This window comes from Balaenoptera borealis (assembly GCF_965194805.1).
Source record: "Balaenoptera borealis genome assembly, chromosome: 20".
Classification (NCBI taxonomy): Eukaryota; Metazoa; Chordata; class Mammalia; order Artiodactyla; family Balaenopteridae; genus Balaenoptera; species Balaenoptera borealis.
In genome coordinates, this window is record NC_138879.1 from 52,535,046 (window position 1) to 52,547,416 (window position 12,371).

The 12,371-nt window shown below is 54.1% G+C and overlaps 2 protein-coding genes across 2 annotated transcripts; both read right to left on the minus strand.

The window, feature by feature from the left end:
- Positions 1 to 5,905: 5,905 nt before the first annotated feature.
- Positions 5,906 to 9,283, minus strand: LOC309618706 (acetylcholine receptor subunit beta-like; the record flags this gene model as incomplete). The annotated part of the gene is made up of 5 exons (XM_082372884.1): positions 5,906 to 6,483; positions 6,788 to 6,935; positions 7,290 to 7,471; positions 7,964 to 8,187; positions 8,998 to 9,283. Coding segments are annotated over 5 exons (981 nt in total), but the record flags the coding sequence as incomplete, so codon positions are not given.
- Positions 9,284 to 9,695: 412 nt separating this feature from the next.
- Positions 9,696 to 11,928, minus strand: LOC309618704 (uncharacterized protein SPEM3-like). Its single transcript, XM_082372882.1, has 3 exons — positions 11,117 to 11,928; positions 10,911 to 10,968; positions 9,696 to 10,792 (listed from the first exon to the last, which is right to left on the minus strand). Exons 1-3 carry the CDS (start codon positions 11,252 to 11,254, stop codon positions 9,915 to 9,917), a joined length of 1,074 nt encoding a protein of 357 aa, XP_082229008.1. The 5' UTR covers positions 11,255 to 11,928; the 3' UTR covers positions 9,696 to 9,914.
- Between the last annotated feature and the right edge of the window lie 443 nt (positions 11,929 to 12,371).

A 12,371-nucleotide genomic window follows, 5' to 3' on the forward strand; every position in this document is an offset into this window, starting at 1 on the left:
GAGTGGCTCTTCCAAGCCACAGACCACCAATGTTTCCTGGACTCTGGCGCTCTTTATTCCTCTCTCCATGCCCTGCCGCCCCCCGCCCCCGCCCCCGCCCCCGTTTGCTGCTGGTCAGTTCATTTTTCCCAGTCTGGCTCCCGTGCAGAGGGGGCCTCGAGGCCGAGGTGGAAGGCGGCAGCGAGTTGGCCCGCGCTCGGCTCTCCTGCACTTGCCGCTTCAGCTCCAGGCTGTCATACACCTGGTAGCTGGCATTGCCCCCCGGGTCCTGGCTGAGTGGCATGAAGGTGGGCCGGGGCGGAAGGTGCTCGGTAGCCTGGACGTCGGGCAGGGGCTGGGAGGAGCGGACGAGCAGGGCTGAGCTGGGAGCCGGGGCCCGCCGGTACGAGGCCTCGGCCAGCACCGTGAGGGAGGCGGAGGTGGTCAGAGGGCGCCGCACGGGCAGCATCTCGGCCCATTCGGCCGCCCGGCGCCGAACTCCTTGGGGTTAGAACAGAGGCCTAATAGGATGGATCTGAATAGCAAACAATAATGAGGGACATACACTAGGGCATGCGGAGAAATAGGGGACTCCACATCTCACTTGGGAGTAGAGGAGCCCTGGTCATTTAAATCTAGAAGCGTTCTTGCATGCAATTATAACTTCATTTTAGAGGTGAGACTGCAAGCCTAGAAAGGTTGCACATGACTTGTCCAAGGTCAGAGCTGAGCCAGAGAGGTGTTGGAAATGGGCTCTCCCGCTGGGACGTATCTCCTTGGAATCGGTGGTGGTAATGTTAGACAAGAACACACCGATAGTGTGCCTGTAGTGACCCAGGGATGGACATCTGACTCAGGGAAGGGACATATTAGTGTTGCCCACCTCAGACACACAAGTGGTGGCAGGGAAAACACTTTGCAATCTCGCAGCTTATGTGTGTATACAGAAGAGTTATCAGGACTGAAAATCAAGTCCAGAGGAAACTCCAGCTGGGCTAGGGCAGGGCAATGAGAAATTATGAGGGGAAGGAAATTGCTTTCAGCGGCCAGTGCTATCATGGACACAGCTTAAGTCCAGGCTGAAACTAGGAGCCAGAATAATAGGACAGAAAGATAGGACACCAGAGATACGCTCACAGATTAGACCAATGCATGCTGGACCAGGAATTCTTACATTCCTTTTTCCCAGGGGTCTGTCTCCACAGTGAACTAGGCCTAAGTCCATGGGCAAGAAAATTAAGTGGAGACACCTCGAGAAAATTAGAGGCCTATGAAGGAGGGCACCGTCAGAATCCAAGGCTCAATTTGGGGAGCCTAAAACACAAGGTTTCCTAGTCACTGACCAAGAGAGGTCTTCTCCCTCAGTAACCACGAGCCCCAAACACAGCCCAAAACGGGGGAGGCAAGTTTCCATACCTCTGGTCGTGACCCAAGAGACCAGATCAGGAAAACTGAAGCCTGGGCTTCTTCTCACAGTCTGGGGAAATCAGGCGTTGGGTGTCCATGCCTACATCTTACCTCCTCCCCAGAGGGTGGCTTCTGAGCCACCCTAAAAAGAACTACGTTCTCTGGGCTCTGGGGGAGCTTTAAGATGCTGGGGGTGGGTGACAGGGAAAGGAAAATTGCTCTAAACTCTAAAGCACTGCTCTCCAATAACATTTTCCATGATGATGGAAACGTTCTAAATCTGTGCCGTCCAATGCAGTATCCGCTAGCTCCATGTGACTACTGAGCACTTAGAAGATCATGACACTGAGGAACAGAATTTTTTTCTTTTTTGGCCAAGCCATGAAGCTTGCAGGGTCTGAGTTCCCCGACCAGGGATTGAACCGCGGCCACAGCAGTGAAAGCGCCAAGTCCCAACAACTGGACCACCAGGGAACAGAATTGGACGCCAGGGAAATTCTGTTTACTGAGGAAGAGAATTTTTAACTTTTTAACTTAATTTTTAACAGAATTACTTTTCCTTAATTTTAACTAATTTATATTCTAATAGGCATATTTGGCTAGTGGCTACTGTAATTGACAATGCAGCTCTAGGGCCTTGGTGATAGCGGATTTAGCTAGACAGCGATGGAGGGAAAGCAGGGATAGTTTAGGTCCTCATCAGGCCCTGTGGGATGGGGCTGGGGTGGATGTCCTCACACAACCACAGAACACTTCTCTTGTCTCTTTATCCCTCATGCATGTCTGTCCCCTCTTTCTCTAAGTTTCTCATCACACACTGATATCCCCACTCCTTGATGGTCTCCGGTGAGTTGTTGGATGTCTCTCGGTGAAGGCGCCTGGGAGACAGAGCTTCGCATTTGTCCCTGCCCGCTCTGAACGGTCTCTGGCGGGCGTCAAAGACCCCATGCCCTAGCCGGGTGCCTGACCCAGGACAGTAGGGCTTCCAGCTGGTCTTGGGAGGCGCAGACATCTGGCGATAGTTCTGGCAGGCTGGAGGAACTGTATCCATGGGGTGGCACACCCAGTCTTGGCCGCCTGCTCGCCGGGAGGATGATTGCAGCTCAATCAGCACAGGTACCTCTGAGAAGGTTTGCAGGTCATTGGAGGTCACCTGAGCCTTGGGAGAGCAGGAGTTCTGACTGGGTGGGACAGAAGTCCCTGGTATGTGCTGCCCTGCATCCTCCTTTCGAGGACCTGCCTCACATATAAATGACTTTCGGGTCTGATGTGGGCCCAAAGCTTGGACAGAGTCAGTTCCTAGAGGGTTCTTGTGGAGGCCTGGATTTGGGATAAGGCATGAGTTGTTACGGAGGCCTGATCTCTTGGATGAGCCAGAGTCTTGGGTAAGGGCTGGACCCTTATGGGGGCCAGGATCTCGATTAATTCCTGAGTACTTGTGGAAGTTAGGGTCGTGGGTATGTTCTGAGCTCCTGTAAATTCCAGCATCTTGGGTAAGGCCACATCTCCTTTTGACTTCAGTGGCTTGGGTTAGGCCTGGATTCTTATGGAGGTCAGAATCTTGTGTAAGGCCTTGGCTCCTGCAGACTCCAGAATCTTGGGTAAGACCTGGATTCTTGTAGTCTCCTGAGTCTCGGGTAAGGCTTGAGCCCTTATGGAGGCGAGGGGTTTGCACAAGGCCTGGGCTCTTATGGAGGCCAGATTCCTGGCAAAGGCCTGAGCTCTTGTTGACTCCAGAGTCTTGGGCAAGGTATGGACTCTTCTGTGGCCCAGAATCTTGGGTAAAGTCTGGACTCCTAGAGACTCCTGGATCTTGGGCACTACCTGTACTCTTGTAACATCCAGAATCTTGAGAAGGGTGTGGGCTATTATGGAGGTCAGTTCTTTGGGAGAGCTCTTGACTTTTATAGAGTACAGTCTCTTGGTTTCGTTCTAGATTCCTATAGACTCCACAATCATGCATAAAGCCTGAGCTCCTCTGAATGTCAGAAGTTTGGAGAAACGGTGTGTTCTTGTGGAGACCAGAGGGTTGGGGGAGATATGGGCTTTTAAAGAAACGTCCATCTCGAGTAGAACCTAAGCTCTTCTGGGAGCCAGAACCTTGGGTAATGACTGGATTCTTCTGAAGGTCAGAGTCTTGGGAAAGGTTTGGATTCTTGCAGAGATAAGGGTCTTGGGTAAGGCCTGGAAGCTTGTGGAGTCCTGGATCTTGAGCAAGGCTTGGGTTCTTGGGGACGCCTGGCTCTCGGGTAAGGCCTGGGTTCTTGTGGAGACCTGGGTCTCGGGTAAGGCCTGGGTTCTTGTGGAGGCCTGGATTTGGGGTAAGGCCTGGGTTTCTGGAAACTCTACAGTCTTTTGAAGGGCCTGGGGTCCTTTGGAGGACAGAGCCTTGGTTGAGGCCTAGATTCTCACGAAGTTCAGGGGCTTGGGGCTGGTTTGGGGTTTGGGAAGTAGTGGATAACTGGGAGGGATGGGGCCCTGGGAAGAGAGGACAGACGGAGGAGACTTGGAGGTTGGGGGAAAGGTGGGGGGTTGTATTAAGGTGGAGGGCTTCTGGTGGTTGCTGTGTTGATGAAGGACAAAGGATCTGGGAGAGGGCTTCCCTGGTGGCGCAGTGGTTGAGAATCTGCCTGCCAATGCAGGAGACGCGGGTTCGAGCCCTGGTCTGAGAAGATCTGCAAAAAAAAAAAAAAAAAAAAAAAAAAAAATCACTAAAAAAATTCCCACAAATCTTGTTTCTGGCACTTTAGAAAAACTGCGGAAAAAAGTACATAATAAAGAATACATATATATCTACACACAAATTATATATATTATATATATATATATATATATATATATATATATATATATATATATATATATATATACACACACACACAGCGGAACCATAAGAGAGACTGAGGAAGGCCTTGGAGGCAGGGGGCAGATGCGTTAACAGTCCCCCTATATCCTTAACCTGCACTCCTCTGAGGCAAAAAGGCACAGAGATGGAAGGGGTTGAGGATGGACCAGGGAATTTGAATTTCAGAACAGGTCAAAATTCTAAAACCATGGACATTTTGGGAGAACTGAGACTGTAGACATTTATTTTTTTGAAAATATGATTTAGGAAAATAGTTTCCAGAATTTGGTGGTTCTGGGCAACAAAGGAGATTGTGGTGAAATGGCGATTAAAATACATGTATCTGAGTTGGGGAACTTGAATACTGTGAATTTCACATGTTGGAAATTTGGGATTTTGCAATTTTGTCTTTTGAAAATTATCAAGTCTTGTCAGTTTGTGCCCTCTTTCCCCATGTTCCCTGGGAAGAAGGGTGACGGTGGAGTGGAAAGGCCACTGGTTCTGTGCCACAGCACGCAAGATTTAGAATTCTACAGACTCTAGCTCTATACGTAGTGAGGACCCAGATTTAGAGAAACTGACCAATATTTATCTCCGCATTTGTGTGTGTGTCCAACTCTCTAGGCCAATAAACCAACAAGACAAACGAACTGTGCTCCACAGTGGGATGCCAGGTGCAATTATTGGCGTGGCTGGTGGGTCTGGCTGGACAGGGACATGCTAACCTTGTCCCACAGGGATCCCTACAAGTTGTAGCCCTATTCTCCCTCTTAGGACAACAACTTCCAGCAGTTGAGTAGCTGTGAGAGCCTGTTGACCCTAGGTACTTCATTGTAATTGCTGCAGCCACTAGGCTCAAGCTGACTTTGCTCTGACCTCCAGGCAGAAACATTAACACAGCCTGCTGGGCACAAGATCTTCATCTCCCAGATGAAGCCTTTTCTCCAAACTGAAAGGAAACTGAGGCACAAAATGTGTGATGGCCATAAGAGACACCAACACCCTTTCTTGTTCCACTCCTGGCCTCCCACGGGCTTCAACTCCCTGTCCCTCCTCCCCTCCCCTGTATTTTGTCTAGTGTTATGCAGGGATGGGCAAGTAAAATGAGTGGTCAGGTGGGTGGGGCCTTTGAGGAATTCTGGTACAAATACCTTGACCAGAGTGGGCAGCCACTAATCAGCTCTAGCAGGTTGCTGCCAACAGGGGAATCAGACCTGGTGCTACTGTAGTTCTTAAAAAGTTTCAAGAGAAGCCAGAAATCCAAATTTCTCTGTGAAATATCCACATTTTAAAAGTAGCAAACCAATTCAAATTTTAAATTCTGCTGGCCAACAACATGGGCCAAACAAAACACACCAGTTTGTAACCTCTGATGTATACTGCCTAATGCTTTTGTTCTCATCTTCTCATATGATCCTCAGACTAGGGAGCAGATACTATTATTAGCTTCATTTTACAGATGGGGAAACTGAGGCACAGAGCAGTTTAGTAGCTTGTCCAAAGTTTGAGCACCAAAGCTGGAACTTGAGGTTTTTACAGTGTGCTTTTTTATCCTCATTACAAATGTATCCTTTCAGAAATAACTTTTTTTATCCTAATGATAATACATACTACAAAATACAATAAACTACAGAAAGGTAAAAACAAAGAAAAAACGACCACTAGTCCCCAACATGCAAATATAAGCGATATTAGTGTATTTCCTTACAGAAAAAAATTTCCCTATTCATTCAACCAGAGGTAGCGGCCATATAGGTTAGGATCTGTGCTAGGTGCTGGGGATATTACAGTGAACAGACATAGTTCCTGCCCTCAGAAGGCTTACAAGCTAGCGATTGTTCTTTGTTCCATTCATTGCCAACCTAGGTGTGAATATCCAATGGAGCTTCTTCAAGAAGCCAAAGAGTAAATAAGCGGATAGTGCATTTCAGGTGGGCCCAAGGCCCCCATCTGCCCAGTCCCACTTGGGCTTCCTCCCTAGAAACGAAATGATGAGAGGATTGGACTCCTAGTGCAGGAGTTAAGATGCAGAAAGGGATAGGGCTTGAGAGTACTACCAAACTAACTCTCAATTCAACTGGCCGAGGACCTCGGTCTCGGCCCTCTCGTCCTCAAGGAGAGGGGTCGGGAGGGGGCAAGTGGTACGTGGCGTCCAGAAAGATGACGAGGGTCCCGACGCTCGTGAAGATGATGAAGGTCCGCAGGAAGAGGCGGTCCACCACCATGGCCACAAACTGCCAGTCCTCCTTCAGCTGAGGGTAGGAAGAGGAAACTGTTCCTGAGCTCCAGACCCCCAGGGAAGGCGGCCCCAAGGCCCTGTGCCGCACCCAGGTCCTCCTACCACGGCTTTGAGACAAGGGCGGGCCCGCAGAATAGCAGAGAGCGAAACTGCGGGCGACGGATGTGAGTAAAGAACAAGTCGGAAACCAGGGGGCGGGACCAAGTGAGGCAAACTTCCAATCAGAAATAAAATCGAGTGCTGGGGGCGGAGCCTAAGTTTGCGGGTGGAGCCAAGGCCACCCAGGCCTTGCCTTGGCCCACCCTCTTCGGACTCACCGCGTCGTGGTCCTCCTGTTCCTGCAGCTGTTGAGCGATGTAGCTGATTGAGGAAACGACCTCCCGTAGCTCGGGAGGCAGGCCCACAGCCCGGTTTGGACCATCGATAAATCGCCGCAGGTCCGGGGCAGACAGTTCAGGCTGGAACCTGAAAGAGGCGAGTCTGTTTGGCCACGACCGGGGCGCAAAGACGGCCTGCGCGGGTGCTCTAGCCCCCGCCCCAACTCCCTCCTCCAACGCCCGTCCAGGTTTCAAAACGTGAGAGAGCCCTTCAGGTTGCCTCTGACAGCGGCGCCCTCTCTAGCCTTCCGCAATTCCTCCTATTCCCGTACGCTTTAGTCCCCACCTCCCCGCAAAGTGGGCAACAGAAGGGATACTGCAACTCCCATGATGCTCAACCACGACATCCTCCAGGAGCTTAGGACGCCTGCCTGCGCACAGTCTTCTGGGAACTGTAGTTCTCCCTCTCCCTTCTACGTGGGCGATGGGGAGTAGATACTACCTGTTGGGTTTGGGGAAGAGAAAATCATTTGGTGGCTTGCGGATGAAATATTCATCTGTTCCCCGACCCCAGCCACTTCCTGGAGAATCCCTGAGAGGTATAGGAGGTGGCTCCGGTATCTGGTCTCTCTCAGGCTTGGGTCTCTTCAGACCCAGATACAGAGGGAGTTTGTGGATAAAGATCTGCAGAGTAGAAGAAGAGGCGTGTTGGAGGGGGCTCTTATGCTTTCAGACCAGAAGGGAAGCCGCCAACCACCCCCACGGCACGTGCCCATTCTTGCGCATGCGTGCATGCATCCCACAGATGAAATGCAACTACACAGCCCAAGAGTTCTTAAGTGGGTTAGGAGGCATCCTGACTGGAAAGAAAAGTTCTGAGGGCTTCCACCCTGATAGTACCTAACCCTGAGAATGCTTCCTTGGGACCCACGATGGGCAGTATTGATGAAGAGAGTCTGGGATCTACGCAATGTTAATGATGGGAGGATAAAATTAATTGGGCAACATTTCAACACCCAAAGACCTTGGCACTTTGACACTCTACCAGGAGTTGTAGTTCTCCCTCAGGTCTGTGAAAGGGAAGGTTGAAGTGGTGGGAGGGAGGAGCGATACCGGGACAAAAAGCCAAATACTAGGATTGAGAGTTAACACAGGTTGGAGAGGAGATCTTCTTACCTGACGGACCCAAAGGGGCATTTGGTGGGTGTAGGGTGAGCGATGGTGCAGGTTGAGGACTACGACGCTAAGGATGACTGAGAAGGTGACGAGGACCATGGTAAACATGAGGTATTTGATAATGATGGGGACAGACAGGGAGGTCTCAGGCACTTTGTCTGCCAGCAGCAGCAGGAACACAGTAAGGGTCAGCAGGGCAAAGATCGAGAGCCCCATCTTCTCTCCTTGGGGGACAGAGGGGAAGGCGGGAGGATTAGGCTTTGCCAGAAAGCAATCTCCCTGGCATAATCAGTGACCGTGTTTCCAGCTCACTCAAGGACAGGCTTTTGGAAGGGCCAACTGCATGCAAATAACTCCTACATTTATACCTCCAACCTGGACTGATTCCCCTAAATTCCACACTTGTATCCACCTGCCTACTTAACCTCTCCATTTGGGTGTCCAATAGACATCTCGAACTTCACATGTCCAAAACTTAATTCCCTCACCACCGACTCCCCACATAGTCTTCCCCAGTTCATAAATGACAACTCGATCTTTCCTGTGGCTCAGGCCATATCCCCTTGAGTCATTCTCAGCTCTCCTCTCTCTCATCCCATATCCAATCCATACCAAACCCTATTGGCTCTACCTTCAAAAGATATCCTGAAACTGATGACTTATCACGTCTACCACTACCATCCTGGTACAAGCCACCATTACCTCAGATCTGAGTTATTATAAAGGCCTCCTCTTTGCTTCATCCTTTGCCCCCCTGCTGACTGTTCTCAACAGAGCAGCCAGATTGATCCCGTTAAAATGTAAATCAGATCATATCACTCCAGTGGCTTCCCATCGCCTTTAGCATAAGAGTCCTTACTGAAGTCTACAAGGCCTTCCCATTAGCTCTCTGACTACATCTCCTACTGTTTTCTCTCTTGCTTACTTCATTCAGTTACACTGGCTATTTCTTGAATATGCAAGGCACACGCCACCTCAGAGCCTTTGCATTCACTGTTAACTCCTCCTGGTAATTTCTTCCCCCAGATATCTACCAGGGTCACGTCCGCAGGAGATAGGGCGCCGCAACCCTAGTCCCGGCCACCAGAGGGCGCAGCAGCGCCAGGGCCGCCGCGTGCGCTTGCAGCAGGGGAACGGGTATGCGCGTCTTGAGCGCCAGCTCTTGGCAGGCGAAGCAGAGCTGCCATCCGGAGGCGCCCGGCCGCTCTGTGCCGCCGCCGCCGGGCACCAGGTAGAAGGAAGACGACTCCGAGGCCAGCGGGCCGGCCCACGAGTGGCTCCGAGCCTCCTGGGGCCAGCCGGCCACGGACACCACGGGGATCAAGTCGAAAAGCAGGAGGCGGCGCGGGGGCCCGGGCGTAGCCAGGAGGATGGTGGTGACCCCCGCGTGGTGGGCTGCGTGGACCAAGCGCGGGGCACCCGGGACCGGAAACAGGGACTCAACGACCGCAGCCAGCGAAGCAAAGAACCAGGCAGCCACCTGGGCGGGGCACAACGTGGGCCACGCCCCCCGAGCCTCCAACGGCTGTGGCACTAACTGCTGGCTAACGGCGGCTGCTTTGGTGACGTCACCATTCGTTTTTTTCAGTGGTGAGAGTACCCAAGTCCTTTCTGGAGTACCCAGATTTCTGAGGGGGACACACATGGAATAAGTTCTGCTTTAACCTGCGGGCATCGTAGACCACCTGGCCGGAGGAGAGGCCTTGGCTGAAGGAAGACAAGGTAGAGGGAATAGAAGCTAGGATGGGGATAGGGGTGGTGGAAGGGACTGGAGTGGTCGTCAGGGCCATGACCAGCACTGGGACAGAGGTTGTGGCAGAGATCGGGACAGGGGCTGGTGTAGGGGCTAGGGCAGGAGTAGTAGCAGGGGCAGAAGTTGGGGGAGAGACTGGGGCCGAAGTTGGGGGAGGGACCAGAGTGTTGGCATGGGTATAGGTCAGATGAGCATGGGTCAGGGTGCAGACAGAAGTGTGGCCCAGGGACTGGGCTGAGGCATTTGAGGGGGCCTGGGCTTGGGCCGGGGCTGGGGTATGGGCTGAGGTATGCTCAGGGCCATGAACCTGGGCAGGGCTGCGCCCAGGGGTGAGGGCTGGGGAGGGGGTCTGGGCCTGGGGGGTGGTGTGCTCAGGGGGGTGGAAGGTGGAGCAAGTCTGGGCCTGAGGTGGGGCGTGCTCAGAGGGGTGGGTAGAGGAGAAGGTCTGGGCCTTGGCAGGTGTGCGCCCAGTGGGGTCCACTGGGGAGAAGGCCTGGGCCTGGGCGGAAGTGTGCTCATGGGCGTGGCCTCGGGAGCAGCTCTCGGCCTGGGGGGTGTGTGCTCAGGGGGGTGGGCTGAGGAGAAGGTCTGGGCCTTGGCAGGAGCATGCGCAGGGGGCTGAACTGGGGGGCGGGTCTGGGCCCGGGCTGGGGCCTGGGCTGGGTCATAGTCTGGGGTCTTCGTCTTGCTCTCTTGGGGCAGGCGGAGTGGAAGCACGTCCACCTTGCTCATCCTGCGGAGCTTGGAAGATGTCTCTTGCCTGGAGCAAAAGGTGGCTCGGGACGTTAAGGCTGTGACCGGAGGGGCCTCGCCAGCGCCCACTACCCCCTCCTTCCACAGTCCCCGTGGAGCCTCCATGGGAGCCCCAGCCCGTCCACACTGAGGCGGCCTCCAGCAGCACCCAGAAGCCTTCTCATTTTTTGTGTCTGGCATCCACGAGTCAAGGTGGTTTGGGTGCCCGAGCAGGAAGCTTGGGCGATGGCGGAAGCGGGAAGGAACTCTTGAGCACAGGTTCTTGGGATCCACGGAGCAGCGCATGCACATGCGATGGCTGCCTACACAGCTGGCTTGCTTGTCTGCGGGGAAAGGCGAGATGGGACAGGGCCTGGGTTCCTGAGGGGCTGAGAATCGAGGCAGGGATAGAAGAAAGGGGACAGGCCCACATCCCCTGAGCCCACGCTGGCGCCCACTCACCTTTGGGGAAAATATGATTGAAAAGTGTCCGCAAGGAGCTCTTCAGATGCCTCCAGATCTGAGGGAAGCAGGGGAGAGGGGAGGCCGGGAGCAGGGTGAGCCCTGAAATCCAACCCTTGTCCGGCCACACCCCAGCAGCCCTCCCACCTCAGCCCCTTCAAGACCCCAGGGCTCCCCTAACCCCGCTGCCCACATCCTGCACTGACCAGAGTCACCACGTTGATCCCCACGTTGAGCAAGATGAAGCTGCCCAGGAACAGAAGAATTGAGTCTCCTAGGTCCTGGCATTTCCTGGGGTTGGTGCCAGAGCACGGCTGGGCTCGGTAGTGGGTTTGCTCACCCATGGCCGTGGGTCCCAGGACTGCCTGGGCCCCCCGGCCTCCACATAGTCACTGGGAGCCAGACTCCTCTGGTGGGGGAGGGGGAGAAGGACTGGGTCATAATGGGGCAGGTGGTGGGGTCACAATGAGGGGGGAGGAGGAAAAGGAGGGCCCAGGGTGGCATTCCCTGGTAACCAGGTAATCAGGTAAGCTGAGCCTGGACAGTCAAACAGGGCCCGGAGGCCGGCACACCTCCCCTCGAGCGGTCAATCATTCGCTCACCGCCCGCTGACTCACTTGTTCAAATGACACATTCCATCTCTTGGCCCCTCCTGAGACTAGGAGGACCTTGGCCTCAGAGCCCTGGGGAAGGCCTGGCTGGAGTCCAGAGCCTCAGCCTTCTTCATGCCCTTCACTGGGCGTGGAGCTGGACCTGCCCAGATGTGGAACCTCCCAGTTTGGAAGCAGCTTCTTGTATGAGGCTCTCTGGGGACAGGGACAGCTGAGACACAGAGGAGGTGCCCAGAGACCAGTGGTTTGGAGTCTGCAGCTGCAGATCTCCTTAGTGCATGGTATAGGACCAGGAGGGGCTTGCTGGCAGGACTGTGGCCACTAAACCAAGGGGACCCTCAGGCCAAGAAGAGGACACTGGCTTCTTATTGCAGGAAGCCAAGGGCAGGGACCCAGGCTGGCAGAAGGAGTGGCTCTTCCAAGCCACAGACCACCAATGTTTCCTGGACTCTGGCGCTCTTTATTCCTCTCTCCATGCCCTGCCGCCCCCCGCCCCCGCCCCCGCCCCCGTTTGCTGCTGGTCAGTTCATTTTTCCCAGTCTGGCTCCCGTGCAGAGGGGGCCTCGAGGCCGAGGTGGAAGGCGGCAGCGAGTTGGCCCGCGCTCGGCTCTCCTGCACTTGCCGCTTCAGCTCCAGGCTGTCATACACCTGGTAGCTGGCATTGCCCCCCGGGTCCTGGCTGAGTGGCATGAAGGTGGGCCGGGGCGGAAGGTGCTCGGTAGCCTGGACGTCGGGCAGGGGCTGGGAGGAGCGGACGAGCAGGGCTGAGCTGGGAGCCGGGGCCCGCCGGTACGAGGCCTCGGCCAGCACCGTGAGGGAGGCGGAGGTGGTCAGAGGGCGCCGCACGGGC

What these genes read in the sequence shown, in the direction of transcription:
- LOC309618704 (XM_082372882.1), bottom strand. Translation starts at nt 11,254, where the DNA reads ATGGGTGAGCAAACCCACTACCGAGCCCAGCCGTGCTCTGGCACCAAC. An exon ending in GGATCAACGTGGTGACTCTG is followed by an intron (nt 10,969 to 11,116) that starts GTCAGTGCAGGA and finishes TGCTTCCCTCAG; the next exon opens with ATCTGGAGGCATCTGAAGAG. An exon ending in CAATCATATTTTCCCCAAAG is followed by an intron (nt 10,793 to 10,910) that starts GTGAGTGGGCGC and finishes CTTTCCCCGCAG; the next exon opens with ACAAGCAAGCCAGCTGTGTA.